We start from the raw sequence: 18,288 nt of genomic DNA on the forward strand, positions 1-18,288 counted from the left end.
GTATTGACTCGACGGCCTCCACCCCCTCATAGCGTCAAGTTTGATAAAAGATTACTCAATATATGTCTTTATCTCGGTAGCCTGTGTGGTGTCTGCCACGACGCTCTGACTGTAGGTATGCTAATTGGCTGGTGAACTAGCAGTACTTCAGCTAGAGTGGTTATAATGCATGATATTGTAGACATTAAAGTGATTGATTATGTGGTTACCAAGGTTACAAGTCACATGAACTCAAGACAGTTTGCTAGCTGATGTTAAAACCTTTCTTACTACCCAACTCAACCCAACCCAGCCTAACAGCTGGGATGTTTTGGGGTCTTCCCCCAAGTCATAAACCAACCTGAACTAACTCACCCTAACAGCTTAACATCATAATATTTAAGAATTCATTTTGTTGGAGATCTTCCACAGAATTCAACCCCACAACAGTTAACTTCTGGGTACCTATTTACTGTAAGGTGAATACAGTAAATAGACCTGGTAGAGGACCGGGCCTCCTGGTTATGCCGCTGCTCACAGCCTGACGTATGAATCACAGCCTCGTATGGGGTGGGAGGATATTGCCTCCTGTTTTGGTTTCCGTCCCAGGAAATGGTTTGGTATTGTGCATATAGCCTAGGGATATTGTTCCCCCCCTTATCTCAATAACAACCTCTACCAATACTTTGCTAACCTGGACCCCATCTAACCAAACCAAACCTAATCCAACCTAGCCAGATAAAGCCTAACTAACCTAATGCAGCAACCTATCCATACATAATCTAACCCATCATATCTTTAAAGAACCTAAGAAAATATACTTTAACCTAACCTAACGTAATTGTCTAATCTAACCCAACATAACCTTATATAAAACAGCATAACCCAAAATAACATCCTGTACTGTATTATGATGGAGCTTAACACAGTCTAAGCTAATCCAACATAACACAGCCTTACCTTTTCTACCCTAACCAGTCTTTAGCTAATGTAGTGTGAGTTCCAAAAATAAAACTATTATATACTACAATCATTGATAAAGTACAATCACTGTAATGTAGTGCAATCCCTGTAATATAGCCTATGTCTGAACTCTGTAAATCAAATCAAAATCAAATCAAATGTTTATTTAGGTAAGGTACATACATACAAGAGATTTTACAAAGAGTGATGGATTTATAGATAGGGCTAATACATACAATGCCTAAAGCCACTATTACGCAAAGCGTGTAATATAACTACAGTATTGTATGATCTTCTAAACTGAAACATAGTTTTACATGCTTACCCAAATTCAGTTTCATTTTTATGTACTTACCTCAGTGTTCTTATGCAGTGTGGATTTAGAAGTAACAAATAATTTGATTTTCAAGCAAAATAATTAAGTACCATAAATATAGCTCACCTATTGAAATATAATTTGTGAAGGGTATATTTGCAAATATAATTGAAATGTTTAACAAAAAATAGGAATTGTGTTGTCAACATTGCCAAATATTGTACCCATTAGCATTGTAGCACTTGATCATTAATTAATGGGGAAGATTCCATTACAAAATAAATGGGGGGAATCTCCACAAATGAAGGGACCTTTGATAAGTTGCTAGTTTCCTGTCCTCGTTGAGGCCACTAGAGTGCTATTGGCCCTCGGGTAAATTCAGGTAACATAACTCAACAAATTTTCTGAAGCATTCAGCCTTTAGTTCTCATATTATTTTTGGAAGTAATAAATCCATGCTTGTACTCACCTTTTACAATACTTTCTTCTTATTTATAGATCTGACAAAGGAAAACAGCAATGAGTAAATCCAGGACAATAGTGCCTCAAAATTCAACAGATCGTATGCTCTTTACCTTTATGGTAATTGGCATACCCTTTGCAGTAGTATGGTTAGGTTGTGTAGTGTTACCACACTACCATGACAGCATCAATGCCACAGTAGTGCTGCACATCTTATCCGCTTTATTCATTCTCTACAATATCTTCCACAATATACTACTTGTCATTAGAACGGATGCAAGTGGTCGCACCTCTTATTTACCTTCAGTCCTTAAACCAGGTAAGTAAATTGATAAGAATTACTCATATTCTCTCATTATTCTTTTTTTGGATGTTAGTTTTGTCACTGTAATACAGTATAAAAAAACTTGTTACCCAAAAACATGTAAATTAAAAGTACAGTAATAAGTATACAGGTATATTAATAATTGATATACAGTACAGTACAGTACATATTTTGCAGTTAGAATTTTTGCGATCATATCTGACTACCAATACATGTAATACAGTTAAGCATCCAAAACTCATAAACCTGAAATCCAACAGTCAGGACTTCAAAAGGATTTAAAAAATTACTCTTTTTACCACAAATAAAAATTTCCAAAGCAGTTATTAGGCGAGTACTCCACATATACTGCCATGTAAGGTGGCACCTCATGAAATGTTAGGCATTAGTTACTCATTCTAAATTGGCACCATAAATCCATATTAGTTTGAAAATTCAAGTGCATTTATTACATAAATAATCATCAAAATCTCTTGGCTTTTATGCTGGAAGTGCATACAGCAGGAGTTTACAGAAAGTATGCATACTGCAGTGCTATATTAATAGACCATCTCACTTTAGAATTATTTAATTGATTATTATAAGCTTTATATTTTTTTATTTTTGTTTTACAATGAAATAGCAATGATAATTGGTTTAGTAAAATATTGAACAGTATTTGCGGTGTTAAACATTTGCCAGTTTTTTTAGGGAAGGTGATCACTGATGTCAGTACCCACTTGCTCCACCACCACCACCACCACCTCCACCACCACCACCTCCACCACCACCACCTTATGTGGTGGTGGTGGTGGCCATTGCCCAGTAGAGGAAATGGCCTCAAGCTGTAAAAACTGACAGCTGGTCTCTTGGCCTGCTGGAATGCATGTGATAATCTTTCCAAGCATAGCTTATTTTAGTTTAAATCTTTCTATTGAATTTAATTATGTATTTAAAAATTTAAAACAATAATTAATGGAAATTCTTTAAATGTTTATGATGTTCTTAGTACAGAATCGAGAACATAGAAATGAAAGGCATTATCCCTCGCCACTCGGAACAAGGAGTTAACTGTACTCACTTGTTTGTTAATGTTTTTATTTTTTAAACATCATTAAATAGTATGTACAGTATGTACAGTATGTACAGCAGCTTCTCATGGGATGGTCCCTATAACATTTTTATTAGGCTTATAGCACAACAGTATTACTGCACTTACATTTTCATATATCATCTCCAATACTCCATCTACACTGCAGAAACATGTGTCCAAGGACATTCCTTCCACAGGATGGAGATATTGTGCAATCTGTCAAGTGAACTATCCTCCAAGATCTTACCATTGCCACATATGTGATGAATGTATTCTCAAGAGAGACCACCACTGCAAATTTACAGGTACTGTAATGTTAGATTTCGAATTGCAGCCTACTCATTGCCATATACTGTAGAAAAGTGTATGTTATCATGTCAGACTAGCAAGTTGTATATACTGTGTATGTACTTTTGTTGGGGGTTGTACTTTAAAGGAATCACAAGTGATAATGTAAGGTCTGTATACTTCTAATTATTGCACTATTTTATGCTTTACATTATTCTTAGCAGTTGTATTAGTAGGGAGGCCTTATTTGTTTGCTTTGTAATTTTCTGCCACTTCGTCTTTAGACGTTATCCTAAAAAACGTCTTTTGTGTTCATTTGCAATTTTGTGTACCGGGGTAGTCATAAAATGAAGATTCTTATTGAAATTTGTTGTTGTATCCCTCTTGTAGCCATTGTTGTTACAGTTTTTGTCGTTTCTGAATTTCTCCAGCCTGTTCTTTCAGATCAGTTCCATTGTTTACAGTAGTGACTTGGCTTTCTCAGTGGCAGCACAGCACTTAATGGCTCGGTGGATTACCACAAATGGGCACCACCTTAAGTTGGGTGTAAAAACCACTCTGGTGTGATAGGTCTAACTACTCAACAGCATGCAACTTAGTTGAAGCTTCCCAGAGGTACTTAGGTCCAGAAAGACTGATCCTTGGCTCAATGGGGTGGCATTGTATTATCACAATGGAGTACTGTTCAATAATACATTGTTATCGGTTTCCACTAAATAGCATTGAATTTGTTATTAATTGCATTCATTGTGATTTCCTTTTTAATTCCACTTGAAAAGCAGCCATATTGCTGTTCTTGCTAATTTTGCAGATTTGAATATGCAGTATACAGTAGAGTGTACTATAAATGTGATATTATGTTCCTCTTTGAGACTTTAAGGCTGACCACTCTACACCTCATAGGTCTTAAAGGTTAAGAAATAATTCTTAAAATATGTTGAAGACTATTAAATACTGGCTATAATATAATAATAATTAAAACAATAATAATAATTTATAAAAAGTACAAAATAATGGACTACAGTGTTTTACTTTCAGAATACAAATCTATCTTGTTACTGTACTTAATTGTATTTCAGACTTTATTTACCTCTTAATTCTTTTTCAATAATATATCCAAACAGCATTGAGCTTTATTATTTTATTCTTTATCTCTTAATTTGTAGGTTTATGCTTTCTTTTTATTCATTTAAATATATTATAAAACTTTTCCTTTTACAGGGTGCTGTATTGGCTACCACAACCATCGTTACTTTTTGATTGGAATTCTGTATGTATTTGTAGGAGCACTTTATGGCATTTATTATCAATGGGACTATGTCTATAGCACTATTAACCTGCCAGTTATGTACTTCTTTATGACTCTTTTAGTACCTCACTTTGCTCTTCTCTTTGGTGCAATAAGCTTGTGGGGCGTTCTTGTGGCTACACTTCATACCTTGGGCCTTCTTACACTCTCAATGGTGTCATACCTACTTCTTACACAAGTGAAGGCCATTTGCCTTGGTCAAACCCAGTACGAGATGAAGCATGGCATTCACGATTATAACCTCAGTCTTTACCAAAATTTGGTTGATGTCTTGGGAAGGAGGTGGAAAATAGCATGGGTATCTCCTTTTATTAGTTCTCCTCTCAAGGGAGATGGAATCAATTTCCTGAAAGCTAATGAGTATGAGCCTCCTAAAGATATTTAATATTATTCGATAGTACTTGTAAGGTAATATGCAGTCACTTCTCCAGCCCATAAATTTGTGAAGGTGATGAACATCAATGTAAATGTTGAACTGCTAAATGAATTAACTAGTGAAGATAGTGATTAGAAAATTGGTAATGATGGTTGTACAAACAATCCTAGAATATATGTGTGGCCTTTGTGTGTCCAGTTGTAGTGTTATTTATAGTGATAACTTTAGTTAAAAGCGAGACTATATGGTCTTCCAAGAGTTGGTGGTTGTTATATTAAAAAGAGCACTTGTATTGATGGATAATTTTGATCTATTGGCAGGCATATCTGTCATTGACCTGTCATTTAGACAGGTCATTGATAAAGTCTTGTACTTCCAGTAGCATTCCTTTGTGGCCTTGTAATCAATTTTATCAGATGCAGTCCATAAACTGTTAGAAACAACTGTGCTTCCAGTGGACAATTCTGACCATTATAATTCAGTAAAACTTGCAGCATTCATCTTCGTGATAAGGCTTGTACAAAGTTTTGATACTTCTTATTTCTTCATCGCCATTTTATATTTTTTTTTATATATTATAGGCGCATTTAATTTATTTTAATTTGTGTATGTTTCTTTGTGTGGTTTGTGTGTGTGTGTGGTTTGTGTTTACTTATCTAATTCTAATTACTTAAGTGTAATTGTGGGATGAGAGCTATGCTTATGGTGCCCAGTTTTCCAATAGGTACTTGTTGTCATATGTTGGTTTGAAACTACTGATGGTTTTTGGCATCCACCGCCTTCTCACCTAGCTTGTTCCAACCATATACAACTCTTTCACAAAAAGATAAATTTATTATATTTTCTGTTGGGAGCCCCAACGGCTCCCTGGAGCTATCTGACTGATATTAGCTATATTAATCTGGGTTTCAGGCGATTACAGTTCAGCCAACCAGGGACCACGAACCAGAACCTGTCCCCCTCAGAGAGGCGCAGGAAACAATGACCTAAGGAAAACCCCACTGTTTTTGGAGGTATTTTAATCTGCCATTGACTGTGGTTCGGCACTCAGAAAGATAGGTGTCTCAAAACAAACCCCATCTGGTTGAAATTGCAACCCAAGAATGAACAGAGACCCAGAACTCCCTTTAAAAGAAACAAAGAAACAAGCAAATATCATCAGCCCGGCATGCCATTTGTTCGTGCAGCTCCCCTTTCCCAGAATGGTGATGGGGGAAGCCCCAGACCCCTGCCCCAGCAGCAGGGGTCTGGGGATCTCCAGTTCGTAGACTGAAGCCAGCTGGGTTGGTTGTAGACTCTTGCCTCAGTTTTCCTGCTAGGAATTTGTGCCCTAGTGGTGTTTCCTGCTGAGTGTGGTGCAGTGGCCAGTAGAAATAAAAGTGCTGGGGCTGCATGCGCTTTGGGTTCTCTTCCCCGAGTGTCCTGTAAGTACTGCCCTTGGGTTCCAGGGTTATCTTCCCTGGGGCCTTCAGGAGCGCACTCCTGTAGGGGTTACTGCTGCTTGGCATTGACTGCGCCCTTGGGGTCAGCTGGGGTCTTGTGGCCTTTGTTTTGCCCCTGGATAGGAAATATTTTTGTTGATGGTTGGGGTGCATGGTGCTGTGCAACTCGTCTACCTAGCAGCGGCCGTGTTTACTGTCCCTCTGTTGTTGCTGTGCTTTTGCGGGGGGTTTTCTTTTTGTTTCCTCTTGCCTGGAGGGGCTCTGCCTGGCTTGATTATTTGTCTGCTTAGGGTTATTTGGGTGCCCTCCCCCCACTTTAGGGCCCCCATGCTTGTACACTTCACAAGGGTTCAGTTTGCCCAGTTGAATGGTGTTTCATTACATTCAATGCTGGTTTTCAGCACCTTTATTTCCTTAGCTTGAATTTATGACCTATTGTTCTTGAAGTTGCAGGTTTAAAAAATTCCATCTTGTTTATCAATTTTTGCTACTACAGTATTTTGTATGTAGTGATCATATTGCATTTTTTTTTACTTCTATCTTCCAGCCTTCGTATGTTTAATGCCTTCAGCCTCACTTCATCACTTGTGTTCCTAAGTACCAGGAGACATTTAGTATTATATTTTTGCAGTTTCTAATTTGTTTATGTGCTTCATAAGTTATGAATACTACACTACTGGTGCACATTCCAGTTTCACATACTGTGTGAATATTTTCTTTAATATTTCTCCATCTATATACTTAAACTTGGTTCGGAAATTTGCTAGTATGCTGTTGGTACCTCTCACAATGCCCTTTATACGGTCCTCTGGTGACAGCTTACAATCCAGAACCACTCCTAGATCTCTTTCCTTGCCAGAAATTTTTAATATCTCTTCACATAATTTATATGTTAAGTGTGGCCTTTTTTTCCCCCTATTCTGCATTCAATTATGTGACATTTATTTTGAATTCCATCTGCCATGTGTTGTTTTCATAGGTCAGTGCAGTCATCTAAGTCCCTGACTCTGCCTAGGTATTTTGCATCATCTACAAACATATTCATGTAATTCTGCTTTCCCTTTGGTAGTTAATTTATATAGATTACTGGTGCAAGAACTGAACCTTGTGTTACTTTGCTAGTGACATTTCTCTAATCAGATACATTTTTTCTTATCACTATGTTCATTTGTCTCATCATTAGATGTTCATTTGTCATCATCATTAGATGTCAAATGAACATCATCAAAATATGGATGTTTGGAAGATAATCTGTAGTAGGGTGCTAATCTTGGATGTACATTCCCTTAGTACCCAAGATGAGACTCCATCTGTTTTAACTACAGTAATTTACTTTTAACTGTCTGGCTTCTTGAGCCGTTTTCTGCTTCTCCTCTAGACATTTCTGTATACTCCAATTTACATTTGAAAGTTGATATTGAGGCTGGTTTGTACAAAATCTCACCCTGCTCAAACACACTTTTGGAGCCGTTTGTTTAGTGTTTTGCACATTACCTTTTCAGTTTCTCTGAATCTATCCCCCATTTGTATTCTTTAAATTTTTTCTTTCACTTGCAATTTGCTCTTATGAATTTATAGAATAGGCCAGGTTCTTTTTTACATTCGTTTGATATTCCCTTCTTAAAGCTTCTTTTTTCTCACTGCTGTGTAGTTCTTTCTATGAATTAGAAACACAAAAAGTTAGAGGTGACAGGATTGAAGTGTATAAGTGAATGAATAGGACATTCACTCCTATTCATAAAATAGGACGTAAAACAATGTATATAAATTGGATAAGTTTAGCTTTATGAAAGACCTGGGTAAATACTGGTTTGGAAACAGGGTTGTTGATTTGTGGAACAGATTGTCAGGTAACATAATCAACATGGGATCACTTGATTGTTTCCAGTGTAGGTTAAACATATAAATGAATGAGTTTGGGTGGGTATAAATGGGAGCTGCCATGTATGGACCAATAGGCCTTCTGCAGTTAGCTTAATTTTTATGTTCTTAGGTTCCTCATTCCTGGTAAATATTAGGTCCAGTATTGATGGAACATTTTCTTCCCTCATTCTCATTGGTTGTTTAAGATGCTGGTACTTGAATGCCTCCAGGAAGAGGTTCATGAATCTGTCAGTCCAGAAGTCTTCTGTCATTGTATCATAGGTGTCCTAAGTCTATTGTTTTTATATTAAAGTTTCCAAGTATCATCAACTGTGCTTTATCTGCTTTTGTTATTACTGTTCAAATTCATTATAAGACCCTCTCATTTGTTGTCTATTTCTATATGAGTGTACTCACCTAATTGTGCTTGCGGGGGTTGAGCTTTGGCTCTTTGGTCCCGAAAGCCAAAGGTCCTGAGTGTGTTTTTGTGAGTGTGTGTGTGTGAATAAGAAAAAAATTCATGGTATAGTTGTGATCTTTTTACATCCTCAAACCAATGCACTTTAAATTTTGCTATAATTAGTGAGGTCAAGCTATGACTTAACATTGTTTAACAAATGACTTAACATTTACATTAACTTGACATTAAGTTTTTTTAACAGTGACTTAACACTACTGTATTAACAAACTGCATGAATGCCCTTTTATGAATATGGAAAATATGATAACTGATAGATGTAGTATATTGGCTGCTCATATTGTCTGTTATATTTGTGTAGCTACGTCACCAGCCTACTGAGAATCTGTACATGAACTATTTCCGACTATGTTTATATCTTTGAAACACATTATAATGAGAGTGTATTGAAATTTGAGAGTATTTTGGGCTTTCACAAGGAATCTTCATTGACTTATCACATTTATAGGGATTTTCCACAAATAATTGCCCTAGAATTTCTTATTGATAATCACTACCTTGCGACAATTTCGTGGCTCAATGTCCCCGCGACTCAGTCCTTGACCCAGGCCTCCTAATTTAAATTTTCTGCATAAAAATCATATCTTTGCATTTAAAAGAATTATTGTTTTTTCCTGATCTCTTATATATTTTACCCTGGGAACATTAGTGACTCCCATGTACAAACCCTCTCCCCCCTTCCCAAGACTTTGTCTTTACATATTTTATTCTCATAAAATGAAGCATTGCTACTTGTTTATGCTGAGAAACAATAAGATAATAAGAATGACAATTGCAACAACAAACACTTCTGAGAGAGAAATGGGAGACAATATTCTTTGCTAGGGCAGCATAGTGGATTCATCTCTCATTAACGCTCCACAAATAATCACCTCTTACAATTCCTTGCAAACAATAATTTTTGGAAATTTTCCCATACAATATATACTTTACTCTAATCCTTTTGGAAAATTCTCCACAAATGCTGATCTTAGAATTGCATAAAAAAATGATCTGGTAAGATTCACCTTATACACTAAAGTATACTATATTCAACTTATACAATTCTCCACAAGTATTTATCTTTTAGAATTTCCACGCTTATCACTCTCATTTCCTTTGCACCTGCTGGCACTGCTCTAAAAATAACTGTGGGGGTTTCACACTTTGCTTTGCTTAACCGTGAATGTTCTACCTCTCTCCAATTGTAATAATAGGCATAGTAAACAATCCTTATTTAATTTATTTATTACACATTTTGTTCAGGATATTAATGTTCCAAGTGTTGGGAACACGAATTCTTCAGTCATCTTTCCAAATCTTAATTTTTGGAGTTTTACTGTAGCCTTAAATATTGAATGTAATATTAAATTCTCAGCATGTCTTCACATACTGGTCTAATTACAGTATTCATTTTTATATATATTTGTGTGTGTATCTTGAAACAATTGTTGTAGTAGAAGACTTTACTGTATTGCTCATAAGAACTAATTTTTCATTCTTATTAGCATACTCTATAAAGCTCAACAAAAGCTCATTATTTTTACTGACTGAGAAGTCATGCATAACACAGTATTATTGTTGTTCAAATCAAACAGTTATGATATGCACAGTAATATATTTAGCAGATTACATGGTAGAGAACAAATGCGCCCAGCCATTCATAATTAACGGTCAACAAGTTGTGACCAAATAAATAGTTTTATAGTTAAATGTCATACAAAATATGACAAAGAGGTAGCATTATATTTTATATAAATGTTATATAGTATTTAACAGGAATGAGAAGCAATATAATCTTTTAAATTCTCTATATTGTTCAAATTCTCTATATTGCTTCTAAGGTGAGCTGGAGCATTTGTATTCTCTATAGCAGTGATGGAAGAGTATTAAGGTGAACACTTCTTATTGGCGCACTTGTTTTGCACTATTAGATAAGGAACAGAGGAGAGTTAAGAGATGCCTAGTCAATCTTTTCTTTCAACAGTAGCAGGGAATAGATGCCATCTTACAGTGGGATCCTTGTATTAACTTCAGAATAATAATTTTGTTTAAAGTTGGGTAGGCTGAAGTCATAGAAATAGTTTTTGTAGCCATTTCACTGGACTGATCACACTGTTATGACCCAATGAAAATAATTATCAGTGACCCTTCATAATTACAATTTTGCCAAGTGCCTTGAGGGGGGAGGGAAAGGGGGATTTTACTCCTTATACAGTTTGATCAAACGGCTGATGTTCAAAGCAGGAGTTTGGATCCAATACATGTTATCTGTTGGCTTCAGAAGCAAGCATTGCCCTATTGAGCAAGTAGTTCAGAGAGAGCCAAGAACAGCTCCCACACACCACCACCTCGCATCTGTCTATAATTTATTGTGCATAAGGTATGTTAAGTTGCTTTATACATTGTATAATGTGAAATACATAAAAATTGACTTACAAGCTCGATGGTCATTAACAAAAATGTATTTGCGTGTAAATGTTTATTTTTCTTGATCAAACCTCGGTCACCATTATTTACAATAGTGCTGTATAATGAATATTGGTAAATATGACTATTATTTTTCTTGTTATAAAATCTAGGTAAACAGTTTTTGACTGTACAGTAATTAGAAATTAATATTAATACAATTATTTAGTTAATGTTATTAGTTTTATGATAATATTATATGCATTGGGGGTACTTATGACCTGGCATTGAATTACAGTACAGTACTTGAACAGTAATTTTAATAAAGTACAGTACAGTAGTCCTAAGAAAAAACAATTTTTTTAACTATGAAAAAGTATTTTTAATTGTATGAAATAATGGAAAGAGCAAGAGTTTTTCTTAATATAAAAGCAAAACTAATTTTTACTTCAGTTTCTATCATGTGTAGTAAACAAAGTGAAAATATAATGTCGCTATGAAAGAGCCAAGACGACTTGCTGATCCGAGACTCGAAGTAGACAGTAGATTACTCCAGGTTGGATGTGAATATAATTGTCTTCTTTATCCTAGATGACTTTACACGACACAAACTATGCAGAGAACAGGTTGATTTACATGTGAACAAACATCACAAAGAAACTTTGTTTTGATTAGTGTTGCTATTGTTTGCATATTACAGTTTATTATTAATTATAATTTGATTTACTTTAAAGTGAATAACCTTTGGTTCTAGCAGTGGCTCATAGGCCTAAATCCTTTCCTAATATTGACAAACTGTAGAATAATTTTTGCATGCATGCATGGGAAATAAATTAGAAATTTAGGGTTTTGTATTTTCTCGTCAATATTCCTTATCCATTTACTCAAAACGGATATTTCATGTATTAATAGTAACTGTACTCAGTAATGTGCATGTTAAATGCCTGTGTGGAAAACAAGCATGGCAATCTAGCATGTTTAGTGTACATGTTCATTGAAGCAAATATCAATTTTATGCATGAATTACACAAAATAATGATGTATTGATCAGAACTATAATGCAGTGTTCTCCTCCCACCATGAGTATTGTGCAGTACCATCTCCCAGTGTCCTCCTCCCACCATGAGTATTGTGCAGTACCATCACCCAGTGTCCTCCTCCCACCATGAGTATTGTGCAGTACCATCTCCCAGTGTCCTCCTCCCATGAGTATTGTGCAGTACCATCACCCAGTGTCCTCCTCCCACCATGAGTATTGTGCTGTACCATCACCCAGTGTCCTCCCACCATGAGTATTGTGCAGTACCATCACCCAGTGTCCTCCTCCCACCATGAGTATTGTGCAGTATCATCACCCAGTGTCCTCCTCCCATGAGTATTGTGCAGTACCATCACCCAGTGTCCTCCTCCCACCATGAGTATTGTACAGTACCATCACCCAGTGTCCTCCCACCATGAGTGTTGTACAGTTCCATCACCCAGTGTCCTCCCACCATGAGTATTGTGCAGTACCATCTCCCAGTGTCCTCCCACCATGAGTATTGTGCAGTACCGTCTCCCAGTGCTCACCTCCCACCATGAGACGTTAGTCGTCATGGTTGCAGTACTTGCTGTAGAGTATTTAGACTATTAGATATTATTATGATTGAAGAGAGCACAAATGGCTAACAGCAGTACATTAAAGAGAAACACTAAAAATAAGATTAAATCTTATTTGTAGATGGCTTTATGAGCTCTTTATAGTGTCTTACAATATTACACTTAAACTGAAGCCTTTAGTAATTCTTGTTTTTAACCTGAAAAACAGATTAATCAGTTTTTTAGCTAAAACATTTACATTAACTAGTCTTTATTCATAATCTTATCCATCATTATTTACTTTTATTGACATAAACCAAACAGTTAGTTCTTTTTGGAAAAGGTTAAATCAAGCATTATTGTTTTAAGCACAAATCTAATGTCAAAACAATTCTTTGTATAATCAAAAGTCTTTCTTCTTAATTTAATTGCAAGTGTTGATCAAGATTAATGAACTTGGTTATTCTCTTAGGCAATGCCCCACTCTTACATGGACCTGCCAAGTCAGTCCAGCCTTCACTTCCTTGTCAGGTCCTTCACTTTCTGATAGTGAGGACCTTCTAAGTGCATGCCAGCCAGGCCATGTATGGAGGAAGGTAGGAACTAGAGAACTTTCATTCTAGTTCAGCATGGAATGACCTCCAGAAAGTTCAGTAATCTTCTCAGAAATGTCTGCTAGTACAGTAGTCTCAATTCTTGGCTGTGATTGGACTCTTGCACCTTCTTCTCTTTTATGATGATATGGAGTTCCTGGTTTAGGTCACCTTGTGAGAAATACCCAGGAACTGCTTGTTATTCACTATCATTTGTTTTGGCTTTCCCTTAGAAGGGTGTTTAGAGTTTAAGTCTTGCCGAGTTTGTTAGCTTCATCTCGCATAAGGGGGTTGCCACTTTTTCCTTACCAGGAAGAGTTGACAACCCCCTTGAGAGCAATAAAGTGTTTCCACTGGTTTGTGGTAGGATGGTGTTCCTGGGCGAGGCTCTTCAGCTAGCTCTTTCTCTGTGGTGAAGGATGAGGCTTGGTTTAAGGTATTGATAGGGTATTCGATTTGGTTTCCAATTGGTTCTTCTTCGGCTTTGGTGAACATGACCGATTGTTCATGCCTCCGGATTTGGAAACTATTTTTGCTCCTTCCTCAGTCTGAGTGTGAAGCCCCTTTCTGCTCACCTCACATTCATGTTCTCTCTGAAAAGGAAATAATATTAGTACTGTGCATGGAAAATACTCAAAGATCATGTCCCAAACATGCACAATAAAATAACTTATTGGAGGGGTAGAAAACCCATACCAATGAATGCTCATTGTATAGTAGAAAATGCAGAATAGACCCAGTGATGAGTAAATAGACCTAGTAGAGGTGCCATGTTGAAATTTAAAGAGGAATTTTGAAAAGTTTACACAAGTTGTGCCGTATCAGACAAGTTGTAATGGATGTGAACCTGCAAACTGCTGTTAGCAACAGCCTTTCTGATCAACACAAGATGGCCGAAACACTATACGTGTTAGTGGCTTTGCATGAATATAAAAATACCAATCTTGTGTAATCTCACCAACCCATTGTACCTTCTTGCAAATAAATTATTATTATTAGAGATCAGACAAGTCTGGCCCCTAGCAGGACTTGGAAAGTAGTAGAACTCTCAAAATCATCTACAACTGTACAGGAGGGTGCTGTTATTTTGATGATACACAAGTTTCATCACTTATTTCCCTGCTGCATAGGCATGGTAGGATTTGTTGTTGTTCCTATCACGGAACTGGATCTAGCTCCACTTAAATTTAGTTCTTCTCACCTCCTGGATATAGTATCAAATTCCCAATTCTTCCCAGGTGGTGAGAACACATTTTTCCATGGGATAGTTTAGATTGTTTTGCAAATCCCAGGCATTTGATTGGATTGAGGCTTTTCCCCATCTGTAATATCACTTTGAGTACTTACAGTGTTACTGTGGGAGGTTGCTTTCTGGCAGCTTCATATCCATATTACCCCATTTGTTGTGGTTAAATTCAAGGCTTGCTCTTGCTTGACAGAAGTTAAGTTGCTGCCTTGCTGGAAGATCTCAATTCTATTCCGAGTTAGCTCGGCTGAAAGGTTTGAATTTCTTGCGTGAATTTTCATTAGCTTCAGAGGCAACAGCAGCCATGAATAAGATGTCTGCACCAATAATTTGAGATTTGGTTGCTAACTTCTTCAATGCTTACATTTTCCTTATACATGCTGTAGTAGGTTAGGTTCGTTTCAGTAGCCTGGTTGGATGGATTTGCTGTTGCACTCTTCTCTCATTTCTGCCCTTCTTTTTCTTAGGGAGATGGGGTGGGGGTGCAGCATGTTCTGGAGGGTTCACATTTGTTCTGTCAGCTTTTGAACCTTATATTTTCACTGAAGCCTTACTGTATCTCCTTCCAACGGGAAGGAATTTCAGGCTTGGAGTGTTAAAAACTCCAAGAATCTTTCACTTGGTAGGGAGATTTGTTGTGCATATTCTTCAGTGGTGAGGCTGTATTCAAGCATTTTGGCTCTGATGACTGGATTAGCCTATTGCTGGGAACTCTTTTTAGGGCCACCATCCTCCGTCTCATCAGCCCTTTTGTCGTAAGTACAATTGATGTTATATTAGGGAGATATGTGCAAATTTTTTGGAAAGTCTGGGTCAACAATGCCTGGGTTTTGTTTTGCAGGTGGTTTCCATGGGACTTTCGGGTGTGTGGTACCCTTTTATGTCCTGGGCATTCCTTAGCTTCGGCCAGTAATACTTGGCAGCCTATTTGAAGCTATGTAGTTCTTGGAGAAGATATTTTGTGTAGATGAATATACCTTCTAGAGCAGGGGCCAGATTCACAAAGCAATTACGCAAGTACTTACAAACGTGTACATCTTTCCTCGATCTTTGACGGCTTTGTTACATTTATTAAGCAGTTTACAAGCATGAAAACTTCCCAATCAACTGTTATTGTTATAAACAGCCTCATGGTGCTTCGGAGTTCATTAACTGTTTAATAATTGTAAACAAAGCCACCAAAGGTTGAGAAAAGATGTACAGGTTCGTAAGTGCTTGCATAACTGCTTCATAAATCTGACCCCAGGCAAGTCAAATTTAGAGTTCCCCACCCCCCTGAGGGCCATATGGATCACATTTATGTTATCATGAGGGCCACACACAACAACTAATTGAAGTCATTTAATAAAAATTATTGCAGAATATTTTTCTATTATATTAAATACCAAATTACAGTATCCTTTGTGCGGGCCACAGGTGTGCTTGCCAAAGACCGCATGCGGCCCACATGTCTGACATGCCTGTTCTCGAGAGCTTTCATTCTACATTGAGAATTCTTCAGTGTCTCCTTTTCCCCCATTAATGGCCTGGAGTGGGTGGATTGTAAAAATACTCGCTGCATAAAAATGTGATATTTGGATTGCCCGGTTTATACCGTGCTGTATTCGTGTGAAAGTGGGTTCTGTATAAGGAAGTAACAAAGTGACTTGCTGAAGAGGGAGCTTTTCATTGACACTCAAGTCTTATTTTTGTGATTTCAAGGGACTTTGTTAGGATTTCACTGAGAGTACATCACACTGTTTTGAGTAATTTATTGCAAACTGCTGCACTGTAACTTGTAGCAAAAACAATGCCTATGTTTATACAACCAGTAAAATACATATTCATTCTTCTCCAAAATTAATAGTGTCCATCAAAGACTTGTTGACTTTGCCCTTAGAATAGTTGTGGATTAATCTGGAATTAAGATTGGTTTAAATAAATTGTTGATAACCATTGTATTTTTTTAATCCATGCTCTCTGAAAATTAAAAGGAAAAGAAAAGAACTTTTGCAGAATTATAAGGCCCCCCTAGAGTCAACAATGATTGGAAATATAAGAATACATGTCCTTCCACTCCTTGTGGTTTCATAACAAACTTTACAAAAAGTTTAGGGATTGACATCAGACTTGGTGCAATCCTTGGTGCCGACAGTGAATTTACGGGCTATTCATGCCCATGCCACCTCTTGAATAGCTTAATCTTCATCAATCATCAATCGAGTAATCATCAGGGCAGAGAAGCTTGCCGGACCAGACAACCACCGTTTCGTCAGTGAACTGAACGCATTATACCTAGCCAATGGCCTGGAGCCCATCATGGCCCCTGGTGCAAGTCTCCCTAATACAAAGAGGACTTCCACAAGGTCGGTCTCAACTCAGACCCCCAATTCCACTGAAAACCCAGGCTACACAAACAGCAGCTCCCTCCACTCCAGCTCCCTCCACTCCAGCTCCCTCCACTCCAGCTCCCTCCACTCCTACCATCACCATCTCAGCAGACACGCTAGCAGACATGCTGTCTACAAATACTAACAGCACCACCAACACAACTGAAATAGCTTCTTCCACTATCACACAACACCTGAGCCTACCTCAGGCTGCGAGACGAAAGACAGAACCACCAACTATGAATGTTACAGACTCCTCGGACGAGGAAATCTTAGTAGGAGCTCCACTGCTGAAGTACAAATGCAACACCTACTTGGTACAAGATCACCTCATGGAGGCCACCTCGCCAATCTCCAACGACAGCATGGCTCAGCCAAAGAAAAAAACGGAAAGCCTAGAGGGCTACACTAACCCACCAGCTCCATGACTGGTACAGTCAACCCTCCAAGGCTGAAATCCACCATGAAGACCCCTATCCATCCATCCATCCACATATCTCTAGTATCAGCTGTCCGTACAGTTAATGGCTCGAAAGAGCCTTTACTTATGAGCCATTTATGCCCTTGCCATCTTTAGGGGTGGCTTAATCTTTATAAATCAATCGAGTAATCATCAGTATAATTTCCACAGTGGTTCAGTTAACTTCAGTACAGATGCTCGAGAGTTACCGCTTGAGACTGTAGCACTCTGCGTATTCAGTTCCAGCCTACCCCAAGACACTTCACCTTCGACACAGCAGACAGCAAATTCCGACCGCATCGATAATGGACTAAAAAGATCTATTTCCCCCACCCAGCGTTACAACCAGAGGGTCAGTTATCAGTGTCTCTAAGGGAGAAAAGAGGCAAAGACAAATTTAAAACATAATGCAAAAAAAAAATAGCAATAAAGAAAGTTGATTTACAACTACATCAGGTGGAAAATAACTGGCAAGAAACCGGAAAACCCACGACCCATCTCGTCACTCCTCGCGGGCACGGCGGACTTCGCTATATAAGGTAATGATGTGGGTTTATCAGCCAGTTATCAAGAAGCTACTGCTTGAGACGCACAATTCTTACAGACTTTCTCGTGAGTAAACTGTTACTTTTTTGTTCCGGTAGTACAGCTTCGTTTGTTCTCTTACTCAGAACCGAGAATTCCGGGTTTGAATCCCGGGCGGGATAGAAATGGTTTGGTGTGTTTTCTATAATCTAATGCCCTGTTCACCTAGCAGTAATTAGGGAACCAGGAGTTAGTC

General features: G+C 37.6%; 2 protein-coding genes and 1 long non-coding RNA gene across 7 annotated transcripts in view; 2 read left to right on the forward strand and 1 right to left on the reverse strand.

Moving 5' to 3' along the window:
- Positions 1–18,288, forward strand: part of LOC123760332 (venom protein 302) — a 25,451-nt gene continuing 7,163 nt past the window's right edge. For 2 of the 5 annotated variants that reach the window (XM_069338302.1, XM_069338303.1), the window contains exons 1-5: positions 1–115; positions 1,757–2,039; positions 3,315–3,422; positions 4,627–4,675; positions 11,137–11,235. In XM_069338302.1, the coding sequence (XP_069194403.1) occupies positions 1,778–2,039; positions 3,315–3,422; positions 4,627–4,675; positions 11,137–11,235 (518 nt within the window). In that variant the 5' untranslated portion in view covers positions 1–115; positions 1,757–1,777. Of the gene's footprint in view, positions 116–1,756; positions 2,040–3,314; positions 3,423–4,626; positions 4,676–11,136; positions 11,236–16,094; positions 16,614–18,037; positions 18,120–18,288 lie in introns of those variants that run through there. The other 3 variants (XM_069338304.1, XM_069338305.1, XM_069338306.1) reach the window with 3 other exon arrangements.
- Positions 6,357–18,288, forward strand: part of LOC123760331 (venom protein 302) — a 29,628-nt gene continuing 17,696 nt past the window's right edge. Inside the window, exon 1 of the mRNA XM_045745934.2 lies at positions 6,357–6,514. The gene's annotated coding sequence lies outside the window, so the exon portion shown is untranslated. The remainder of the gene's footprint in view (positions 6,515–18,288) is intronic.
- The window catches only part of LOC123760333 (uncharacterized), a 19,967-nt gene continuing 12,998 nt past the window's right edge, over positions 11,320–18,288 (reverse strand). Inside the window, exon 2 of the long non-coding RNA XR_006773147.2 lies at positions 11,320–14,025. This is a non-coding gene — a long non-coding RNA (uncharacterized lncRNA). The remainder of the gene's footprint in view (positions 14,026–18,288) is intronic.

Source organism: Procambarus clarkii, chromosome 39 (genome assembly GCF_040958095.1).
Source record: "Procambarus clarkii isolate CNS0578487 chromosome 39, FALCON_Pclarkii_2.0, whole genome shotgun sequence".
Classification (NCBI taxonomy): domain Eukaryota; kingdom Metazoa; phylum Arthropoda; class Malacostraca; order Decapoda; family Cambaridae; genus Procambarus; species Procambarus clarkii.